Source organism: Dysidea avara, chromosome 3, assembly GCF_963678975.1.
Source record: "Dysidea avara chromosome 3, odDysAvar1.4, whole genome shotgun sequence".
NCBI classification, from domain to species: Eukaryota; Metazoa; Porifera; class Demospongiae; order Dictyoceratida; family Dysideidae; genus Dysidea; species Dysidea avara.
In genome coordinates, this window is record NC_089274.1 from 39,523,801 (window position 1) to 39,548,945 (window position 25,145).

A 25,145-nucleotide genomic window follows, 5' to 3' on the forward strand; every position below is an offset into this window, starting at 1 on the left:
ATGCTTTGGTGGATTTTAAATTATTGCTGAGGATCTTTGTGATGCAATATCAATGTTTCAGCAAGCCAAATTCTTGGCCAAATTTATGCAAACCCGTATGCCAGACACTCTGACGATTTTCCGGCAAGGAGGATCATTTGAATCAGCATTGGCAACACGTGCACCGAAGAAGTACTCAGAAAGGGACCATATAGTTGTAGAATGAGTAAGCATTACCGGATCAGTGTCTAAATAAAGATTGTACAGTTGGCAACCATGCACTTCTAGATAAGCAGCCACCCATTGTACTCACCACTTTAAGGTGAACAAACCATTGTAGAGTCATCACTTATAAGCAGTGACTCATTGTAAATTTTCTACTTTTGCAGCAATTTATTGAACAGTAACTCTGACCACAAGTTAAGCAGCAGTCCAACTACTGCTGCAATGTACTTGATAGATTACCAATTGTAGTTGATGTCAGCACGATATTAATGAAAGATCAAGCAAGTAGACAAGCTTAAAGATCAAATTAAGCGTCTCACTCCCAGTTACACATAACTAGTATGACAAGAGTTAAGCGTCTCACTCCTAGCTACACACAACTAGTATGACAAGAGTTAAGTTACTCACTCCCAGCTACACTAGTATGACAAGAGTTAATGCTGCCCATCAGCTCTTACGTGACCAATCTCATGACTTACAGGGCACAATCGCAATCTAAGAACTCCTCGAGACTGTTTTTCAGGTTTGAAAAGTTATACTGGATGCTGTGTTATGAAATTGCTTTATAGGAGTTGCATGCATACTGTTAAGTGTTGTACGTTGACTATGACCACTGGGTAGAAATCAAACCCATGTCAGATTCTGAAGTTTGCATATGTCACACAACTGATGTTTGAATTATATTGTTGCCTTTGCTAATTCTTGATCAGCATAAATTCAGGAAAGTGCAGATGCTGATTGATTACTGGAGTGTATATTCTGTAATGATCTTTGTTTTGGCAGCGATCTAGCATCATGCCATTATGACCACAAGGTAATCCATGGTCATTTTATTCTAGCTATGATATATCTAATCCAAAACAGCCAAGCTGTAAAAAAGAATGCGGCCCTCAGAAAGGCTATGGTGAAAAAAGAGGTGAAATTCAAAGTGGCGGCCAAGAAATGGCTGTGATGGTAGGTTAATGGTAAAAATTTTAATAACGACAATTCAGGTGAATTTGATCCCACTTAGCCTTGGCACAAAATTCACCTGAATTGTCGTTATTAAAATTTTTACCATTAACCTACCATCACAGCCATTTCTTGGCCGCCACCTTGGATTTCACATCTTTTTTCACCATAGCCTTTCTGAGGGCCACACTCTTTTTTACAGCTTCGCTGTTTTGGATTAGATTTCACTTCTTTTTGTATTTGTATACCCCAAAGCCGGAGGGCTTTTTAACCTATCATTTTTTTCTTTACCACAGGAAGAAGAAAAGATGAAGCAGGGTGATTTCTTTGTAGCTGAACTCTCTACAAGGTGATCCTTTTAGCTGATCTCTCTACCAGATGACTTGTTTGTAGCTGAACTCTCTACAATGTAACTTCTTCTAGCTGAACTCTCTACAGGGTAACGTGTTTCTAGCTGAACTCTCTACAGGTGATTTGTTTGAAGCTGAACTCTGTGGTTTCTTTGTAGCTGAACTCTCTACAAGGTGACTTCTTCTAGCTGATCTCTCTACAGGATGACTTGTTTCTAACTGAACTCTCTATAGGGTGATCTGTTCATAGCGGAACTTTCTACTGGGTGATTTGTTTGCAGCTGAACTCTCTGCATAATTGTTTCTTTGTAACCGAACTCTCTACAAGGTAACTTCTTCTAGCTGATCTCCTACAGGGCAATTTGTTTGTAGCTGAATTTTCTACAGGGTGATTTGTTTGAGCTGAACTCTCTACATGATGGTTTCTTTGTAGCTGAACTCTCTATTAGGTACCTTCTTCTAGCTGATCTGACTACAGGGTGACTTGTTTGTAGCTGAATTCCCTACAGAGTAACTTGCAATGTAATATAATTGAGTAAATTATAAATGTGACTGTTCTATTAGAGTATCTCGATCTCGAATTTGCTACACATAGTTGCCTTTCAAATCATAACTCAGTGGTTTATAATCCAATTCTTCTGTACTACTGCAAGGACTTTCTATGATGATTATTCTAGCTACATACTGATTTTCAGCTCATTGCTCTAAGCGGTTTGCCTGGTAGACATGAAAACTGATATTTCTTTATTCATAAAAACCGATCGCGTAATTTTGACACAGGTTGGGTTTTGTGTCATATCTCCATGGTCTTTATCCCGATTCCTTTCAAACCACAAACAGGCACTCCTACGATGGTTGCTCCATCTACATATCAATTTTCAACTGATTCCTCCAAGGGGTTTACCCTGTAGGCGTGACAGACTTTCGACCTTATTTTACGAAAAATAATCGTTTTTTATTTATTTATTTATTTTTTTAACCCGGGCTTGATGGACTGCCCTTTCCTACCACCCCCAGCACAGATTGCAAGTGCTGGACAACTGAGCAAAATTAAGCAGACAAATGGGATTCCACAGTTACTAAGTCCACTGACTGTGGAGTCCTGGTGTAAACACCAATGGAAGACCGTGCCCCACGAATACACTGAATTGCCAAGCGCAAAAACGAAAAGCTCAGGCAACAACGCAGCCAATCCAGAACCACAGAATAATCATCTCCCCACTTTGGGGCCAGAAGAGAAGCAAGTCGCTTATAAAAAACAGTAGCCTCATGGGCTAAACCGCCAGTGGCAGCCAAAACAATTGGAGTGAAAGTGGCATGCTCCACTTCTCGAACCCGCTGACCATAAGCACGATGCTTAATCTTTTCATGCTTCCTAAAGGTGGACGACAGAGAGGAGGAACTATTAGAAGGAGCAAAAGGGTTAAAAACGCGGACATCAATGAAACATCTCTCCGAACGACCACCCCAGAAGCCGTTTACAGCAACATCCAAGCGAGCCGAATCCTGAGTATTAGAGGTGGCAAGAGGAAACTCATCAGAATGCTGAACCGGCTGTAACTCTGGCTCAACACACACCTGAGAGCAAACCTCAGTAAGAAGGGTAGCAGTAAGGTCCCTAATCTCGTTATGACGCAAGGAAGGTAAACCCCCTTTGGGACAGGACAAAGCATGCTCAACAGAAAAGGAGGTTCCGCAAGCACAAAAGGAAGGAGGACGAAGTGGGGACCAACCATACCTCAAAGCCAAAGCATCCTGGAAAGCAGATCTATGGAGAGTGAAACTATGCTCACTCAAAGGTAAGGTGGTGAGCCAGCTTGAAGCACCTCTAACAGTAGCCAAGTCCATCGCACGCCTCAAGGAAGGCCCAAGCTGTTGGTATAGCTCAGCAAATTGTGTAGAACAGTGTTCAGATTTGGCTTTCCTTAATAGGGCCTTTCTGGCTTGCTGAGAGGCAACAGCCTCAACAAAACTCAAATCATGATTCAATATACATTGGCTAAGAGGTTCCGTGACATCACGAGATGCAGCCAACTCACCAACACATCTTCTTGTGGGGACAAAAATACCCAGGCCTCCCCACCGAGCAGAAAGGGCAAACAGGAGCCGTGAACTATCACTGGGCGGTGAACAGCCAGTTAAAGTAGGAATAAATACTTGGCGAATCATATCTTCAAGTGGCTGAAAAGCATCACACACACAAGGAACTGTTCGAAAAACAAACAGCCAACGACTGGATAGACCATGGGTGAAGGCACAGTATGCAGCATGGGGCTGACTCTCCGCAAATCTTGATAACCTCTTAACCTCTGCAGACCAGCCCTTAACCTTCTCAACAACAAAACTATTCACATAACTATCAGACCCAATAGCAGCCCCCAAATAAGGGCGGCCCTCCATAGATATTCTAATTCCAGAACCACTGAAGACTGAAGCAGCATCCTGCTGCAAATGTCCCTTGATGATAAGCCAAGTTTTGGTCATGTTAACAAAGTACCCAAACGAAGGGCCAATTTCACACAGACAGTCCCACCACTTACGCAAAACAGTCAACTTCCCACAAGCACAAGCGTCATCAGCATACCAGACCTGCTCCACTCCCGAAGGGAGACACCCCAGAAGTGGAATTGTGGCCAAAGCATAAAAGGGCATGGCCAACGGATCCCCTTGGGTAGTTCCCTCTTCCGACAGTATTACATCACCTGAAATGAATGAACTAGCTGGAGACCGGTAAATATTAATCAAGATTGGAGCAAAGGGTGGGCAGAGCTGTCTAATGTTGTGTAAAGCAACTATCCTGTTCAATGAGTTAAAAGCATTACTTGCATCCACAAGTAAAACAGCATCACAATCCTCATTACCAAAAAGCTCACGTACTGAATGAACAGCAGCCTCCACACCCGCCATTTGACCGGCACACATCTGGTGAGGACCAGCCACAATTTGGATGTCCTCTCTGATAACGGAAAGGACTGCCTTGGCCACAATTCTCCTCACAACTTCACAAACTCCAATAGGCCTCACTCCTGGCCTCTTGTCTAAAGCAATCAACCTACAAGCCACAAAAGGGGAAAGAATTTCTGGGGAAATAAATGAAGTACAGATACGTCTAGCAAACAAAGCCAAAGCAGCACACAACTCACTTGAAACTGAGTGGAAACCAGTGCAGAGACGTCTCCAACAGCGAGCATCCACACCAGAAGGACCAGCCGCACCCGTGGTCCGGAATGCAGCAGAACGAATGACACAGCCATCTAAAGGGTCAAATATTACAGGATGGATGACAGGTGGATTAGCCCAATCAGGCAGTAAACAGTTCACATGTAAAGGCTGTGCAGAAGGATGCTTAGACTTAAGGACATCTCTAACTGAATAAGTTGTGGAATCAACAACAACATTGTCATTCAAATTCAGAACTCCTCCATGTCCCTGTTCATCCAATAGCTGGAGGGCAGCCTTGGTCTTTCCTTCAAACATTAACTTGGCAAATAGACAAGAGGAGTGATCACTTGACTGACGCCCCCATCCAGATTTCAAACGGGCCTGAATAGTTTTTCCCTCGTGTAAGAGACCAAGAAGGTCGCCATTCCTCCAGAGTACCATCCTCTCACCCAGAATTCTTCCATTGTCCACAGGTTTAGAACAAGGAGAAGTACATTGTAACAAGATTGAGCAGGCCACGAACACAGCCTTGAGGGCAATAGACTCCAAGGCAGACCCTGCCCCACAGCATGAAACAATCTTGCCAACTCACAAACAAAGGCCTTACCAGCTGAACCACGAGGTACTTCAAACATGTTTCTTCGCCAATGAACCACCTCTCTATAGACAACATTCAGATCTTCACAAACTCTGCTAGAATCTTTAGTTCCCCAAATAAAATCACACTTTGCCACTGGTGGAAACTCAGGAAGTTCAGGACAAGATGGTGACTCCTGAGACAGAGAATCCCGAACTTCAGGAGGACGAGGAGAATCCCGTGGGGTAGGATGTATAGGGGATTGTGTCCTCACCGGAGAAGGGGGGGCGTCATCAGGAATAATGAAGCAACAGCAATGTTTTCCAGATGAGTCCACGTAGTTTTCTAGAAAATGTTTCAAGGGTTTGTCCTTATAACGGATAGTGGTCTTTCAATTCTTAGCCACGGCTTTTCCTGCTTCACGCTGAAACTGACATGGCGTAATGGTCTTAGAGTCCAACAAAATACAAAGGCTGGAACCACTGGATAAGTCACCGGTTAACAACTTAGCCTGCAAAGTCCCGCAGACGATATCCAGGGTCCCTGTGGCAGTAGCGTTTTCTGACGCCATTACTCGGGACACGTGACTATGCACTTCACATATGCACTTCACAATTGTGAAGTGCATAGTCAATCACGGAGTCATCGGTCATAACTCCGTGATTGTTCATCGGATTCCTACCAAAGTTGGTACGGAGATCCGCCTTACTGCGCCCTTTAAGCGTGCCAAATTTCAGCTCGATCCGAGCACGCGTTCGTGTTTTATGGCGGATTTTGCGAAGTGTGCGAAATGAAGAAGATGAAGAAGAAAAAAACGAAGAAATTAAAACAACATTTTGCTCACTCATATCTCGGAAATGGCTGGAGCGATTTTCTTCAAATTTGGTATGTAGACTCCACTAACTGGCCGGCACTTCTCTAGCAAATTTGGTTCCAATCGGATTAGGTATCACAGAGCTACATAAGTGTGAAAATTGCGCTTTCTTTCTTCCTGTTAATATACTCACGGGTGGCGCGCCAGCTTCTTGGGCCGTATGACACACTACCCTTTTTCTTAATATACATGTTTGTAATTTTTGTATGTTAGCTCTAACTAGCTAGCAGTTAATAACTGATATTCCTGTATTAGTTTGAGTACAAATATTGATTTTATAAAAGTTATGCATGCTCTTACCAATATTAGAGGCTACAATGCATACATAGTACAAGTGAGCATGCAGTGACGATTCTAAACCTGACCTATGGGGGGGAGGCAAGTAGGTAGCAGCATGACTATTGCTGTATGGCTGTAATATAAAGTAGAATTTCAGGGGGGTCTGGAGGTGTAACCCCTAGAAGTTTCAGGATTTTTGCAATTTGAAGGCTTGAAAACACCATAAAATTTTTCCTGAAAACATGAAAAATGCTAAAAACAACAACACCAATCTATACTGCAACTTTCAAGATTTTTTAAAAGTATGCCCTCCCTACCCCCCCTTAGAATCATCTATGGCATGCATGAAATACCATGCATTATTTTCCAAAATCAGGTACTTGTAATGTAGCTGATTTCTATTGGGTTACTTATAATGTAGCGGAACGTTTTACAGGAACACTTGTTACTTGCTGTTACAGTAGCTGAACTCACTAAAGGGAGACTTGTAACATAACTGAACGGTGACTTTTTAATGTATAGTTTACTGGGTGACTTGTAAGTAGCTGAAATCTCCGCTGGGTGACTTATAATGTAGCTGAACTGTCTACATGGAAATTTGTAACGATTTACATAGCCAATTTCTCTACTGGGAACTTGTTACATAACTGAACTCTCTACTGGGTGACTCGTGATGTGGCTTGACTTCCTACAGGGAGACTTGTAGCATAGCTAAACTCTCTACTAGGTGACTTGTAATGGGGCTGGAATTCTCTACAGGGAGACTTATAATATAGAGTTTTAATGTAGCTGAAGTCTCTACTGAATGACTTGATGTAGCTGCACTCTCTGCTGGGTTAGCTGTAACATAATTGAACTCTCTACTGGGTCGGGTGGTTTGTAATGTAGCTGAACACTCTAATAGGGTGACTGCACTATTATAGAGTATTTTGATGTAGCTTTTGCATTATAATTCAATTGAATCCAATTTCTTCTTAAACTCTTCTACAGTAATTACATTGCAAATTCTCAACTCATTTACAATTTTTCTTTACTTATGAAACTAGATCGTGCACCTGTTAGGCATTATAATTATCTCTATGACCATCATCTCAATCTCTTTTGAACCACAGAAGGTTTGTACTATGATAGTTACTTCATGTACAGAGCAATTTTCAAGCAATTCCGTCAAGTCATATACCCTGTAGGTGTGACAACAAATTACTTCATACAAAAAAATGGACTTAAAAGTACTGCAATCAGCATTATGCTCTTACTGCCTGCCAAATTGGTATTAAATCAACCAAAGCATGTGTGAGTTATTACAATTTTTCTAGAGTGAAAATGGAAAGATTTAAAAGAAGGGAAAAAAATGAAGACACATGAAAAAAGCATTTTTTGTTCCTGTAAAATACACACTTGTCTGTCATGCACTCATACCAGCTGTACTTGGCCACATGACACATTATCGTGTGTCACAATGTCTAAAGTACTACCAATTCTTACTTTCTGCTTGTCATTAGATGCATATATCCACACATATGTGATAGTACATACAGTAGGTGTTGCACTTGCATTATTCTTCATAAAATGAAATAAAATTTTACAGTGCATATCTTACAATAGCATGTTTGTTGCTGCTGCTGCTGCTGCTGTTTGGACTAGCTTATTTGCAATCAGCCATAGCAATGTGATAACAGTCAACAATGAAGGAAACAGCAGTACTAACTGTTGCGAACATGGAAGATGCCCTTGTGGATCATTGTCAAATGCTTTGCAGCACCTTAAAAGCCATACCATTATTCATATCACTTCTCAGTCAGTACCATTACATGGTCTTAACAGTATACGACACCTAAATAGAATTACAATATCTGGCAACGGTGCTACCATCATGTGTAACAACTCTGGAATTCTCTACATTCTGTATTGTAAAAATGTTGTAATAGAGGGAATTATATGGGATCAATGTGGTAATACCAATCAATCTAATTCTACAGTTGGAATAGCTTTCGGAAACATTACAAATCTAGCCATCTTGTCAAGCACCTTTCAGCATAGTGGTGTGTGCATAGCAGTTTTCCTGTCAATAAAATCAGGTTATGTTGAAGTTAAAAATAGTAATTTTCTTTACAACCATGTTGCCAACTCGTCAAGGTGTAAATGGTATAGTAGCTTATATTGTACTGGAATTTTGCAAAGCACATATAATTTCATTATTGTGGATACTACATTCCACCACAATGGAGAATTTAATAATATTAAAAATCCAAATAACAGTGTGTTGTATCTCTATATTGTTCAACTTAATCATTTGAACATTTATCTTGTAAATACCACTATAACCTCTAGTGGAGGTTTAGGTGCCTACATCTCATGTAGAACTATAAACACAAAAATGGATGTAAAGCTTCATGGAGTAAAAGTTGTTAACAATAGTGGAGGAGGCTCTGTACTACTTTTAAATGGTAGTCCTTTAAATTTGCTAGTCAACTCTTCTACTTTTGCATACAACAGTAATGGCTCATTGATGGTGGTAAATGATGCAGTATCCAGTACAGTTTGGTTGAATGAAGTGTCAGTCTTTCAGAATAAGGGTACATTTAAAATTACGAAACAACCTTTTTTTCCTGAAAATGGTAAAATTGCTGATGAAGGAGTAGGTGTTGTTCTATGGTTCCTAAGTCCTTTTTCAGAAGTTGTCATGTCATCCTGTAACATTTATAACAATATCGGTGAAATGCATAGCATAGTTTATATTGATAGTTATCAAAATGTTATAGCTTATCAAAGTATAGCAATAATATCATCAAACTTTACTAACAATATTGGACCTGCATTGCGTGTTTCATTACCAACAATCATCTTGCAAGGTTTAATAGTATATCAAGACAATTCAGCAGAAAGTGGAGCAGCGATTTACATTGAAGATAATACACAAGTTGCTATAGGTAAAGAATCCACAATATTATTTATCAACAATAGTGCATCATTACATGGTGGAGCTATTTATGTAGACTTGCCACTAACTTGTTCTCACCATGGTGTGGTGTTTACCAGTTTACCATATAACTCTGATGTTGTGTTTATTAACAATTCTGCTGGAATCACTGGTAACTCAATGTATTTCAGTATACCAGAATCATGTGATGTCATTAGAGACTACAATGATAGCAATTCCATTGGTTACATACCATACCACAATTTCAGCTATTCTGATTTTAATGGAACTGAAATAAGCACTTCACCTTATCAGATAAACTTATGCTCATCACCAGGATGTGACTCTGTTAATACTAACAACTGCTATATACAACATGGAAACATGCTGGGTCAATCAGTAAACTTTAATGCCACTGTATGTGACTATTTCAACAATGTTGCTGAAGCAGTGCAATTTAACCTGGATAGTATAAACTATAATAATACATACAGACTATACAATAACAAAGTTCTTGCCCATGATGGTATATCTGAAATTACAGTTCTATCCGTAGATAGAGATGATGACGTGCAAAGCAATATTAACATCACCATTAATATGTCTTCATTGCTTTCACCAAAATATAAAAAACTTACCATAGATTTTTCATTTGAGTTATCACCATGTCTTAGTGGATTTGTGTTTGATGTTGGCACACAACAATGTACCTGCTATAGTGATAGTGATATTGTACAGTGTCAGGAAGATTACACTGAAATCAAACAAGGATACTGGTTTGGTAATGTTATTGAAACACACACTGTGTCACTGTGTCCTCAGTACTATTGTGAATTTAGCACTCACGCAGAAACTATAACTGGCTTTTACAGACTTCCAGCCAATCAAGATGATCAGTGTAGTCCACACAGGAGAGGACCAGCTTGTGGTGAATGTAGTCCAGGGTATTCATTATCATATGACACTCCTGATTGTGTTAGTAATGACAAGTGTTCTGCTGGAATAACAGTACTAGTGGTAGTGTTGACAGTGTTGTATTGGATTGCAGTGGTAGTAGTCATATTTGTTTTGATGTACTTTATTAACAATGCACCTATAGGATATGCTTATGGTATCATCTACTACTATAGCATAGTGGATATCTTGTTGGGTAATAATCTGTACATTTCTGATGGACTGTTCCAGTTTGTTTCCATTTTATCAAGTCTTGCTAAACTGACTCCACAGTTTCTTGGAAGACTTTGCCTAGTGCAAGGATTGAGTGGAATTGATCAACACTTTATTCGTTTCTCTCATGCAGTGATTGTTTTTGTTTTGGTGGTGACTGTTGTTATTATTGTAAACCGTTCTATGAACTTATCTGAATCAAAAGTTGTCCAGGATTGCATCATCCGTGTTATTTGCCTTCTACTGTTACTAGCTTATACATCATTAGCCACCACTTCACTTCAGTTGTTGAGGCCACTGCACTACCAAGATGTTGATGGTGTGTATGTGTATTTGTCTCCATCAAACAAATATTTTAATGGTCGTCACATTGCTTATGCCATCATAGCATTCTGTATTGAAATCTTGGTTATTCATGGTCTTATATTTTTCTTATTGTTTGACCGTCTCCTGCAGAAATATTTTAACTTAATTAAAGTGAAGGGATATCTTGACCAGGTGCAAGCATGTTATAAGGATGGATACCAGTGGTTTGCTGCTTACTATCTAGTGTGCCGACAAGGTGTCATTTTAATAGTCTACATAATCAGCAACTATGACACCATGTTGTACTTTTTGCAAACTTTCTGTACCATCACTGTTGCCATTCATGTCTGTATTCAACCATATAACAGTAAAACTCTCAATGTGATTGATGGGGTAATCCTACTGACGATGGTACTTGTTGTCAACTTGAATACTTACAATTTCTCAAGGTCTTCAACCATAGCAATTATTGCAGTTTTGATGATATTCCCCTTGCTGTTTGCCACAATAGCTTTCCTGAAGAATAAGATCCCCATTAAAATGCCATACCAAAGATTAAGGAATGAAAGACGCTCTTCCAATGAAGCTGAGAATTAAGGTAATTATTTTGCTATCGTTCTTGTTGCTGGCTATAAGGTCTTAGGAGACTAGTTGGTCTAGTTGTTTACAACTCTATAGCACTGCTTTGTCTGAGCCTAGTCGTTTACTATTTGATCATAAATTTACATTAACAATTTACCTTCCCAATGTCATTTTGTAGAACTTCCTTTCAATTTTCTTAGATGTAGTCTCATTCTGTTTTACTTACAAGATTGTTTATTTTATAATTAATGTATTTTGCATGCATAGATAAGTAGGTTATAATTATGTGTTAGCAATTATCTGTGTACGTATACTCTGTCTAGATCAGCTAAAGGGAAAGATCAAGCAAGCAAAAGTGACTAACTTAATACATATTACACAATTTAGATTTCATACATTCACTTTTTTTCATTTGTGTGTGTTAATTTGATGAACTTTTAGGTTGCATTATTATAGCATTTAATATCTCCCCAAATTTAAATTACTGAATTGACTGCTAACTCTCAAGTTGTTCACTGTTGACTTTATATATCTTCATGTTCTCAGCCTTGCATACTGCAATGCGATGTAAATATTATAGCCCAGGTAAAAAAAAAAAAAAAAACCTTGCAAGATTGAATAAAATTGTCCAAGATCTTGCAAGCCCACATGTAATCTTGCAAGATTGGTTTTTACGTGCACGTCAAAATCTTGCAAGATTGGGCAAGTATCTTGCAAGAATTGTGCAAGTAAAGGACCTTTTTACTTGCACAAGTGCAAGAATTGGCAAGATTTTAGCAAGAATTTGATGCAAGATAGCAAGATTCTTGCAAGTTTTTTTACCTGGGAGATGTACACTTGTTGTATCCACACTACCTGTTGGACACTGAGGATTTAATTTATTTTGTCCACCAATAGTGGGATGACTTCTACTGTTTCTTGTACCAATGTAGAAGGTGCTTGTGTAGTTGAAATTCTGGTAATCATACAGTACAATAGTAACTGTATAGTAGAGACCACAAAGGAGTAGGCGTGGACCACGAAATAATATCACCCCCAAAAAGCTTCAATTTCCTCTGTCGATGATGAGGCAGTATTGGTTAGGTAAAACTAAGCCCAAACAAGCTTTCAGATCGACCCGAAATGCTTTCAACAAGTTGCTACGGAATTTTAAAAATAATTTATTTAACGGAATTTTCTAGTGACTGACTGACTGATGCCTTCAGACAAGCGTAACTCGATAATGGCTAAGGCTACGGGCTTGATTTTTTCACTGTTCAAAGTTGCTTCAGCCCGACAGGTGCCTTTTGGCATACCGCAGTACGTACAATGCATTCTTCATGGACTTACCAGTGTTCTCCTTTGTGTCCCATTCATCTTTGCTGACTGCGAAAAGTGTCAATTTGGTGATAGCACGTGATGGCTTCCCTTCCATGTAACGGAAATCATCCGTATTTGTCATAGCTATTTTGAGCTTTTCAAACAGTTCTTGATTCGTACTGCTGTGTAATGGGTTGAACATAGCCGACAGCGAAGCATAATGGATTCTTCATTTTTCAGATGATAATTGATATAACCAGGGCGTGCGGCACCATTTCTTTTGGTATGCATGGATTGCAGAGGTGCTTTTCGAACAGTTCTTGATTCGAAATGCTGCGTAACGGGTTGCACAAAGCTGATAACGAAGCGTAATGGACACTTCACTTTTCAGACAATAATTTGGGCGTGCGGTGCCATTTCAGACGTGGTATATATACGTGGGTTCACCAGTCATAATAAATATTTACAAAAAAAAGTTAAAAATCAAGTACACAGAAAAATTTGGAATTTTCAACTAAAGTAGGGACCATAGCACATTGATAAACAGTATTGAAACAAGTTGGAGTAGTGCACAATATTAAATCACAGTAAAACAACAAGAAGTGTTATATCCCTACTGTGCTCAAGATACCATAATGGAAATGCACAGTAGGGATATAACACTACTTATTGCTTTACTGTGATTTAATATCGTGCACTACTCCAACTTGTTTTAGTACTTCTTATCAATGTGCTATGGTACCTACTCTAGTTGAAAATTCCAAATTTTTCTGTGTACTTGTATAAACTATTGCAGATTTACAATCTTCTTTCTGGATATGCTGCCATTAAATCTGATAGCATATTGGAGTGTTCTCTTTTTAGGAGGCTGCATAAAACAATCTTAGAATTTCTGATAAAGGTCACATATGGAATGGTAATAAAATGTCTTATAGAAATTGTTGGGTAGTGTGATATCCCCCAACTGAATATATATGAAAATTAATGATCCCTGTGGTTGATTGTATAGACTTCTGGCATCAGGCATTGACAGTATTAGTATGTTGAGTAGTGGGACTAGAAACGTGTGTGGAAGATGTGGCTGGGATTTGTTGATGTTCTTAATGGCATTTATTTCTGCTGTTGATGTAAATAGCATTGCTACACTAGTCTGTATGTATAGCTGGAATTTCAGCCGCTAAAGTTGACAATTCAGTTGTATGATATACTATTGACCATATTGTTAGGTACACTCCAGTTGCAGTATCATACATTACCATAGTACTGTATAGTGAGGACCACAAAGGTTTGGGAGTGGCACATGACCCAAAAACAACCTTAATTCTCCCTGATAGTGATGAGGCAGTATTGATTAAGTAAAACTAAGCCCAAACAAACCTTCAGATCAACCCGAAATGCTGTCAACAACTTGATATGGAATACTTTTTTAATTATTGAACAGAATGTTCTAATGACTGACTAACTGAGTTTGGCCCTGACTAGACATTGGGTGACCTGTAGTTCGAATCCTGGATTTTTTTCTTACTTTGGCCCCTTTTTCTGTTACACCTTATCAGTCACTAAGTCAAGTCATTAAGTCTAAGTCCTTGATAATCCTAAGGCTGCAGCACATGTTGCTGTCAGACCTTCAGTGCTGGTCACTGTAAAGTGTTGACAATAACAACAACAACCATAGGTGGTGGAGATTGGGGGGGGGGCAGGGCCATGCCCCCCACTTTTATTGCAAGAAAAGATCGAGATACTCTAATGTAATCTACTCTAATGTAATCTTCAAGTCTCCAGTTCCAGTGTGTTAGGTTAGGTTAATCCAAAGGCTGCAGCACATGTTGCTGTCACACCTTCAGTGCAGGCCACTGTAAAGCTTTAATAATAATAAAAATAATAATAATAATGGAACAGTCAGGATCTGGATACTCTAATAGAGCAGTCACAGTATCCAGAGAAGCAGTGTAGCAAGCTACTCAGCTACGTATGTGTAGTTATAAATAAGGAGATATAATTGGTGGAGAGCAGCTATTGTCAGCAGGCAGTGACCTTTCTTTTTTTTGGTCTTCACCTTACAGTGGCCTGGCCCCCTCACTTTTTGGCCTGCTCCACCGCCCCTGACAACAACAATGTTCTAGTGACTGACTAACTGACTGATACTTTCTGACAAGTTAACTTGATAACAGCTAAGGCTACAGGTTTTCACTGTTCGACATCAGTTCAACAGGACAAGTGCCTTTTGGCATACCGCAGTACGTACAATGCATTCTTCATGGACTTACCAGTGTCCTCCTTTGTGTCCCATTCATCTTTGCTGACAGCAAAATATGTCAATTTGGCGGTAGCATGTAATGGCTTCCTTTTGTAATGGAAATCATCCCTGTGTTCCTAGTGGCTATTTTGATTGCAGAGGTGCTTTTCGAACAGTTCGTGGTTTGTAATGCTGTGTAACGGGTTGAACATACCTGACAACGAAGCGTAATGGATACTTCACTTTTCAGATGATAATTGATCGCTGGGGTGTGCAGCACCATTTCTTTCTTTTAATGCGGTATGCATGGGTTCACCAGTCATAATAATTTTATTTTACAAAAAAAGCAAACAAACAAGTACACCAAAAAAATTGGAATTTTCAACTAGAGTAGAGACCATATATACCGCATCGATTAAAAGTACTGAAACAGGCTGGAGTAGTGCACAATATTACATCACAGTAAAACAATAAGAATTGTCATGTCCCTACTGTGCATTTCCATTATGGTATCTTGAGCACCGTAGGAATGTAACACTTCTTAATTGTTTTACTGTGATTTAATGTCATGCACTACTCCAGCTTGTTTTAGTACTTACCAATGTGCTATGGTCCCTACTCTAGTTGAAAATTCCAAATTTTGTGGTGTACTTGTAGATATAGGCTTGTACTAACTCGTAGTGAGCGAGCTTGTGTGCTTGATTATTTGAAAACACTGTCATAGCTTCTAATGTGGTGGCCTGACTTAGCAACTGATTCACCTTTGTTCCATGATCATGTAGCTATTGTTACTTTGGGATTTGGATATGTGTAAATGTCTGAATCTTATCCACAGTATTATCCTTCAGTTCCACTGTACTTAATTCCATTCGTGGGGGTCATTAGTTAGAGTATTAAGTGGCGATCTGTTCATTAGCTTCATTAAATTACCCCTTTGTAATTAATTATATGTCTACTTTGTCAGCCTGCTCATCCACCCTGGATTCGAATTATTTCTGAGAAGCTTAAAAGCCAGTGGCCCAGGTAGCTTGTACCACTATCCATGACCTGCCATAGTAACACAACTTAGCCTGTGGTTAGCTAAGGTTAACACATTGATCCTGATTACCAGCAGCCCAGCATATCTTGGGTTTAAATGTAGGAGTATCACCACATTCATTACTCATACAATAGTTGCATGCAATGTACAGTAAAGTGCAATTGTACATACACAGTACATATTATCCTCAATACAGTTCACTGCTCTAGATCTATACATGCAGTGCATGTTTTGGCTACTGAGGTGGAATAAGTGAGGTAAATTAAGGCTGTAAACCTATATATATATAAAGAACTTTGCGTGGGAGGATCAAAGCAAAAAAGTGTTCTATATTTGCCATACAAGCACAAGTGTTCTATATTGAGCAGTTATAGAACAGCAAAGTGTTCTATATTGAGTAGTTATAGAACAGTTAGATTTTAAGCAATATAAAGTGTACAAACTGTACTCAATGCATACAGTTACTATTATTTTGTGAACAGTAATCAACATAAACTCCTCATGATTATTATCCTTAAAACTACTTGTACGATATGTTGATAGTACAGTTGTTCATGACTCCTGAGAATGTATGACCTGGTGGCTCTTTATTGCTGCACACAGGATCTAGTTTCTTCTCACTTGTTGACGCTTGATCTATCAGTAGTTACCTCTCAGTTGTAGATGCTTCATCTGGTACAGTCCCTGATTGTGGTACAGCAAACTGTTCCTTTGAATTTGCAATTACTGCATCAAGTGCCATCTCCATGTTTGGATTTGTTCTTTCGTAGCTTCTTGATGCCTTCAGGCTGTGGTGGCCAGACTTTTCTACGATTAATTTCTCAGAGACTGATGCAGCAAACATTCTAGTGACAGAAGTAGCACGTAATGAATGATTTGTATATTTTGTTGAGCACATTGACACAGCACTAATTGAAGGTAGTATCTTTTTAAAATTGTTAACTCCAACACGCTGCTTAGTGTACCATGACCCTGATTCAGAAACTGGACGTTTATCAACAGGGCGCATGTAGAAGCCGGGTGAATCAGGAGGCAGTTTTGCAAGGTATTTGTCAAGTAATTTAACAATACAGCACTCTTGATCAACTTGAGCATATGCTCAAGATACCTTTCCTGACTCATGGTCTTTAAATTTGTGCTGGTTGTTCTTAGAAATAAACTCTGTGTATTGGTAGTACACACACTTATTGTATACACTGACATCTGGAGGCAAACAAGCAAATTGTCAAGGTACCAAATCATATTGTTCCTGCACTCCTCGTAATGTGAAATGTAACCCAACATAAAAGAACACAGCATTCTGCAGGCAGGACTTTCGGAGACACATATCCCAGGATTCCCATTTCCCAAAACCTTTTCTCATCTTCCACTGCAATCACTGGTGTACTGTTTTTATCTGCACCAATGCCATCCCTGTGTTGATTGCTACATACAACATCAAGTGTATTGCACAGGTCTCGGCATTGTACATTTGCCCTATCAAAAAGTGAAAATGGAGCCTTGTTTAGTTGCAGTTGGCGATTTATCCCACCTATCAGTGACTTTATTGTGCCTGGTCGGTACTTAGTACCGTCAGACTTTCTAGTTTCAAGGATGTATTTGCACATTATACTTGCACACTTTTGTAACATCGTGACACTCTAATACATCAATGGGTACCGGGTCATTACTACATGTCTTGTTTTCGTTATTAGCCCAGTCAGTAAAATTCTTCACTGCCCACCTTGTGCTAGACACCTTTCGAAGCCTTACTACCGTACAGAGGGAAACTTTGGAGGAGGGAAATTTGGCGAATCAAGCAAAATATCACTGTTGGCAAAATAAAATTTGGCGAATTATTAGCAAAGCGCACGTCGTATTGAATTAATTAGATAACTAATCGCTGTGCCTGAAACGAGAACTGGAGTGCCACGCCTCTCAGCGATTCGGCACCTGGAGTCAGCTACCAACAAAAAGATAATACTATATAGACAATAGATCTTCACCCTCTGGAATAGTGAATATCGTACTTAACATGGTAGGACTCGCTATACTTGTCATGCCCGTTTTGAGGCGAAGTTTGAGGATACCATGTGTACAGTATCTAGCTACCTAGTGAGGTAGTCGAGGTAGGCTTGGCTCTAGTGTAATGCCTGGCCCACTATCCCTTGGTCAAGTAGAAAATTGATTAGTTCGAGGCTTGGTTTGCTATTTTTTTCGCCACCAAAATATATGGATGGGGAAAATTTGGCAAATTCATGGTCAATCGCCAAATTTTAACGGCGCCAAAGTTTCCCTCCATACGGTAACTTGGTTCTCACAGACAGTGGCAGAAAATCGCTCGCTAGGCTCCAGAGCAGACCTTTTCTTCTTCGGTACCTCCTTCTTAAGACTAAGGATCTTTCGCTTCCTTGATTCTTGTAACGTGACAGGAGGAATATTTTCACTTCCCTTATCATGATCTTTGTCTAGTATACTGCTGTCCTCTACTGTTACCTCACGCTCAGCTGCCAATGTTTCATGGTCACTATGAATGGTACCAGGACCTTCTCCCATCCACTCTCCAATGCCCAAATCAAATTTGGGATTAAACTGGTAATTTCTTTCCATGTTGGCAGTGGAAGTAAGCTGGGTGAAACAGCGGGTGACTGCTCTCTTGCTCCATCCATTTTCAGTTTTTTGAATTCAAACAATATGCGCGTGCATGTATGATGCGCACGCATGCTGCGTGCACGGTAAAACACGGAAACTGTACTGGTAGCCTTGTTGAACCACTTGATGGCTACGTACTGGGGAAGAAGAAGTCTGGACAGGTGAAGTTGATAGACTAGTGAGTTCTAACTAATTCATGTGCTGTTTAGTATGCATGGGGCTGAGTGAGGCATGGGACTGCCACTGGGCAAAGCATTGAGACCAATAGAAGGCGGAAGTTCCCTATACCAGATAAAGCACTGCCTTTCGCTCGTGCTATATCTAATACATATATATCGTACAACATGTAAATTAAGAACAATTAGTTCTACCAGCCAATGCCGTAAGCTTTGAGACTTACTGTACATTATGCCCTGTAAAGAGTTTGGTCTTTTGTTATGGATGGCTTCCTTCTGAAACAATACACTTTCTGTAACAACTTTGGACAGGCTGCTGGTAGGACCAGGTGTCCTACAGACCTTTAACACTTGTGCTGTAAAGCCTTAATAAATAAACTAATATCCATTTTGTCCCACATGGGGTACTTTGAGATAATAAGTCACTCTCTAGAGTTCCTTGGATACATATACATGAAATTGACAAGGAGAAAACATCCTGACCGCCTGGTAGACTCCTGTAAGTGTTCGAGCATTTATCGGATGGCTACAGGTTCGAGGCCACCTAGGTCCAGTCATGGACTCCACCTTTTCAAACACACTTTCTGTAACAACTTTGGACAAGCTGTATAGGACCAGGTGCTTTACAGACCTTCAACACTTGTGCTATACAGCCTTAATAAATAAACAATCAGCAACAATAAGTAGTAGCTTCTAATCACTTTAGTAGCAAATCAAGGTTTGTATTTCACTGCTTTGTAATAGGCTTCATGCCAAGAGAGATAACAATTATTGTAACAACAATTATTGTAACTATGTGCCTTCATTCAACAGCAATAGTTATATATTCTGAGCCTTATATGTAGTTTAGAGTTATAGAATACAGTGCAAATGTTACAATTTTAACAGTTCAGTTTATGCTTTTTATAATTTTCTTAGTCATGGAGTAATCCATGGTAGCTAAACTGCTCCATTGCTTGAAGTATTAATTAAGTGTATAGCGTGACTTGTTTTGAGGGTATATACCTTGTGCAGCTTCCTTTGTAGTTGCATCTGGGCTTTGAAATATAAAGCTATATATATTTATTACACTTTTATAAGGAATTTGAGTAGGCATCATAGAAATAAAAAGCAAGAAAATGAGAGAGGTCGTCTACACCTGCAGCTATACTAGTGGACATTTAACCTCCACTTCAGCCATATGGCCATGACTGAAGTAGACTATATAGTCTCGCATAGGCCAGACCAACTTTTTTCTTTTGTGTGTGGGTGGGAAAAAAGTGGTCTGGTACACTTCCGATAGAATTTCTGTGTAGCATTCTACCACCTCTACGGTGGGTGCTGATTGGTGAAGCCATTCTCTTCTTACACTTTAGGGAGCTGTGACGATTATAATACAAAGTACATTCCTCAGTAGTGAATGGCTTTGTCAATCAGCACCCACCGTAGAGCTGGTGGAATGCTACACAGAAATTTTATCATAAGTGTACCAGACCACTTTTTCCCCATCCACACACAAAAAAAGTCAGTCTGGTCTATGGATTATATATGTCTGCTAGCATAGCTACAGGTGTAGCTGACCTCCCTTGTTTCCTTGCTGATTGTTTCTATGGTCCCTACGTAATTATAAATTTCTATTTTACTTACACTTGTTTGTTTACTTTTTTTGTAACATTATTTTTGACTGGTAAACCAAAGTACACCTTGACATAACACACATGCTGGCTATCAATTAATGGAAAGTATTGTTACTATTTTGCTTCATTCTCAGGTTCCACCCATGATACTATGTTACAAATAAAGAACAGTACTAGAAGCACCTCTGCACTCACTACGAAATTTACAGATGATTCTTGTGACAACCAGCTTGCACTGAAGCCACCATGTGTTACTGTGAATCAGCTCCTATGTGGCAGTGGATAAAGAAACGGGATGCAAAGGAGAACAAAGTTAAGCCCATGCACTGTAGCTGCTGTAGTCGTTGATAAGGTACATTTCAGGCCGAAGCAACATTGAACAGTGAAGAAGTCAGCCCATAACATTAACCATATAGTCAAAGTATGCTTACTTAGTCAGCAGATTCAAAATCTATATAGAAGGGTTTGGAGTCACTCTGAAGGGCTAGGCTATATGCCTAACCAATACCATCAAACTATTATGACAAAAAAGTGAGGTTGGTGATATTTTTGGCAAGATATCCCAAACCTTCATGATCACTACTATACAGTACTACCATGTTGTATGATAATCATGACATACAGTATTCTTTTTTAATAGTATGGCTGCTTTCTTCACCATGTGGATGTGTCTGCATGCAAGTGAAGTTGCTTATGCTAAAGTGATCACCATCAACAACAATGGAAGTGGCAACTATAACTGCTGTGTGGAAGGATTATGTATGTGTAATTCAATTTACTCTGCTTTAGACACCATTAAGAGTAACACCATGATTAATATCACCTCAAAAGTTATTTCATTAAGTGAAATTACATATATGGGAGCAGGAAACATGCACAACATTACAATAACTGGTAATGGTGCTACTATCATGTGTAACAATAGTGGAGGTGTGCATTGTGTGCGTTGTTGTAGTCTCATCATTGAGGGGATCACATGGGACCAGTGTGGTAATTCTAGTAAACCAAATGATCCAGGACTTGCATTTGACTATAATACAGATTTACTGATTACAAACTGTGTTGTTCAGTGGTTTAAAGTTTGCAGAGCTATTAGGATACACGAGCCAATAGGAAACATCTCTATTATTGACAGTGTGATCCATCATAATAGCATGGAAAATGTGCTCCTGTGCCATTACTACTATAGCAACATACATATAAACAATACTAGTGGAAGCATCAAATTAACAGTGTCTGGGTCAGTTTTTAATCACAATGGACATTCAAGCCAGCCTTTTCCAGAAGACATAATTAATGCCTCAATAATTTACTATAGCGAACAGAAAGCAAGTTTTTTCGATATTTTGATTGAAAATACAAACTTTTCTTCAAATGGTGTTCCAGGCATGTTTCTTAATGACAATGCCATTAATTCCTTTATCACAGTAGTCAATGTGACTTTATTTAACAACACTAATGGTGGATTACTTATTAGTGCTCCCCTAGGTGACAATCTTCAACTTGATATTTTATCATCAGATTTTAGTTATAACACAAAAAGAGCATTGAATTTAGAATTAAATAAACAATTTGGGATAAGCTGTATCATTAATAACACAAACTTTGTAGGAAATAAAGGAGCCAAATATGGTGTGGCTTTGTATTTTGAAGCTATTACCAAAATAACTGATATTAGATTATCTGATTGCAAGTTTGATAGCAACACTGGTAAAAGCATATTATATGCTGTCTTGAATGTTGCATTTATTAATATTCAATGCAATATATCTGTAACCTCTTGTAATTTCACTCGCAACAGAATGGGATCTGCATTGCATCTTTCACAAAGTTTTCTGCATTTTTACAATTCCAATTTACTAGAGAGCAATTCAGCAGAAAGTGGTGCAGCCATATACTTTGAGAAGAACTCGCAAGTTGCAGTTGACAAAGATGCAACTGTACAATTTATTGATAACACTGCTGTGGTGTATGGTGGAGCGATATATGCAGATTTGGAGCATTGTCTTAATCATGGCATATTATTTAGCGATGTCTCAGATTACAATTCTGTGACTTTTGTCAACAATTCAGCTGGAGTTTCTGGTAATTCAATATATTTCAACATACCTGCATCATGTGATGTGGTGAGGGATGAAACTAGCAATGACTCTGTTGTTCATATTCCATACAATTTTACATATACTCAACATCGTGATACTATTGGACCTGCAGTAGCTACATCACCTTATGCGATCAAGTTGTGTTCACCAGCTGATTGTAGTGTGACCAATAATGAAAGGTCTACTTGTTTGATTGAGGGTAACAAAATGTTAGGTCAATCAATTGACTTTAATGCCACAGTATGTGACTATTATAATGCTAATGCTGAAGCAGTGCAATTTCAAATCAAGTGTGAGAATTGCGATGCCAAGTTTCAGTTGCTTAAAAGGGAAATTTTTGCTTTTAATGGATCTAATAATCAGTTTAGCATCGTAGCAACAAATGCTGCACATGACATAACAGATCCTGTAAACATTACACTTAATATTTCTTCAGTTCTTTCTCATGAGTACAAGCAATTTACTGCGACACTCTCACTGACATTATCATCTTGTTACAATGGATTTGTATTTGATAATACTTCACAGCGGTGTCAATGCTACAGATATGAAAAAGACATTGTGCAGTGTTTAGAGGATCGTGCTGACATTAACCAAGGATATTGGTTTGGTGTCAATTCTGATGTACGCACTATCTCCGTTTGTCCTAATTTCTATTGTAATTTCGTTCACCGGAAAGAAACTAGAACTAGCTACTTCATTTTACCAGAACTGCTCAATGACCAGTGTAGTCCACACAGGAGAGGACCAGCTTGTGGTGAATGTAGTCCAGGGTGTTCATTATCATATGACACTCCTGATTGTGTTAGTAATGACAAGTGTTCTACTGAAATAACAGTACTGGTAGTAGTGTTGACAATTTTGTATTGGATTGCACTGATAGCAATTGCCCTGGCTGTAATGTATCATTTCAGTAGCCGAAAGGTCCTTTTGGGATGTATTTTTGGATTAATTTACTTTTACAGTATTGTAGACATTGTTTTGGTTGATAAACTGTATATTTCTGATGGAGTGTTTTACACAGTAACTGGTTTGTCAAGCTTTGCAAAGTTAACACCTCAGTTTCTTGGAAAACTTTGCTTTGTAAAAGAACTAGATGCAATTGACCAACAATTTATCCACTACTTTCATGTGTTATGTGTTTGGTTCATCTTTGCAGTGATTCTTATTGTAGCAAGGTACTGCAATACAGTAGCAAGATATATCAATCGTTCCATTGCACTTGTTACTGGACTTCTCTTACTACTTTCATACACAACTGTAGCATCCACTTCATTACAGTTACTGAGAGCATTACAGTACAATGATGTTGATGAGGTGTATGTCTATTTGTCCCCTCAAATGAAATATTTCACTGGTCGTCATGCAGTATATGGGAGTGTAGCTTTAGTCTGTGGACTTGTCATAGTTCTTGGCCTTCCAGTGTTGCTAGTTGTTGAACCATTTTTGAAGAAGAAAAATATCACCATCAAGAAGGTTACACCATTACTGGATCGATTTCAAGACTGCTACACTGACAAATATAGTTGGTTTGCAGCATATTATCTGATATGTCGACTAGTGATCATGTTGATTGTGTATTTTGCTAACAGTGACTATTCCAACATGATATATTACCTGCAAACAGCTTGTGTGATAATTACTATGACACACATATTAGTTCAACCTTACGAAGAAGATAATAATTATTGGTTAAATATGATGGATACAGTGATTTTGTTATCTCTGTCACTGATAGTTAATTTGAATTCCTTTAACTTTACTCAGTCTGTTGAGTCAGGTATAACTGTGGCTTTGGTATTGTTTCCCTTCTGTTTGATCCTCGCCATTGGAATTTATTTTCTTTTACTACATCGCAAAGTGAAGCCTGATGAAAGCAACCACAATCCATCAATAAAGTTAGCAATTATGTGTGTATGTGTACTTGTATATATACACAATAAAAATTGTTGACAACAGAAGATTTGTTGCATCTTCAGTCTTTTCAGTTTTGCTAGAACTTTATTATTGTCAAACCACTCATATACCTTGTTGCAAGTATGTGTTGTAACACATCCGTGAGGTTTGTATCTGATTTGTAAACATGATATGGCCCGAGGGTGAAGTGTTTACAAATCAGTTTCAAACACAAATGGGTGTGTTTATAACTGGTCTGTGGTATGGGGCCTGCATGGATCAAAGGCACCCATTTGTAACAGAAGAAGTAAGAAAGCCAGGCTGATATTGGCTATTGCTGAGTACTGTGCCCAAGGAATAATTTTGCCCATTAATTGCTGTTTTGGTAGCATGACGAGCAAGCATGTGGTGTATCGACGCCAATCCAGTCATTGTACTGCTTCACATTTTGATGTGTAGCTGAATTAAGTTAAATTCATTGCTGAGTAGTTTAGTGATATACAGTACGATGGTACTGTGTATTAAGAATCATGGAGGTTTGGCTTTTCTGGTCAAAAATATCACTCTAACACCAGCCTCACAATAACTTCATGGCGCCTTGGCAGTATTGGTGGGGTATACGCAATTGCAAGCCCAAAAATTTCTACAGAGTGGCCAAAAACTCTTCTGATAAGTTGCTAAGAATTTTAATTTATTTAATGCCTACTCATTACTGAATTAGGGATTAATAAATGTCCACTAGTATATCTACAAGTGTAGCCAACCTCCTTTGTTTCCC

At 38.9% G+C, this 25,145-nt stretch overlaps 1 protein-coding gene across 2 annotated transcripts in view; it reads left to right on the plus strand.

The window, feature by feature from the left end:
* The window catches only part of LOC136250936 (uncharacterized), a 44,168-nt gene that overhangs the window by 17,614 nt on the left and 1,409 nt on the right, over nucleotides 1–25,145 (plus strand). Inside the window, exons 2-3 of one of the 2 annotated variants that reach the window (XM_066043282.1) lie at nucleotides 8,003–11,388; nucleotides 11,696–11,853. In XM_066043282.1, coding sequence (XP_065899354.1) covers nucleotides 8,003–11,387 — 3,385 coding nt within the window. In that variant the 3' untranslated portion in view covers nucleotide 11,388; nucleotides 11,696–11,853. Of the gene's footprint in view, nucleotides 1–8,002; nucleotides 11,389–11,695; nucleotides 11,854–21,009; nucleotides 24,370–25,145 lie in introns of those variants that run through there. The other variant, XM_066043281.1, reaches the window with a different exon arrangement.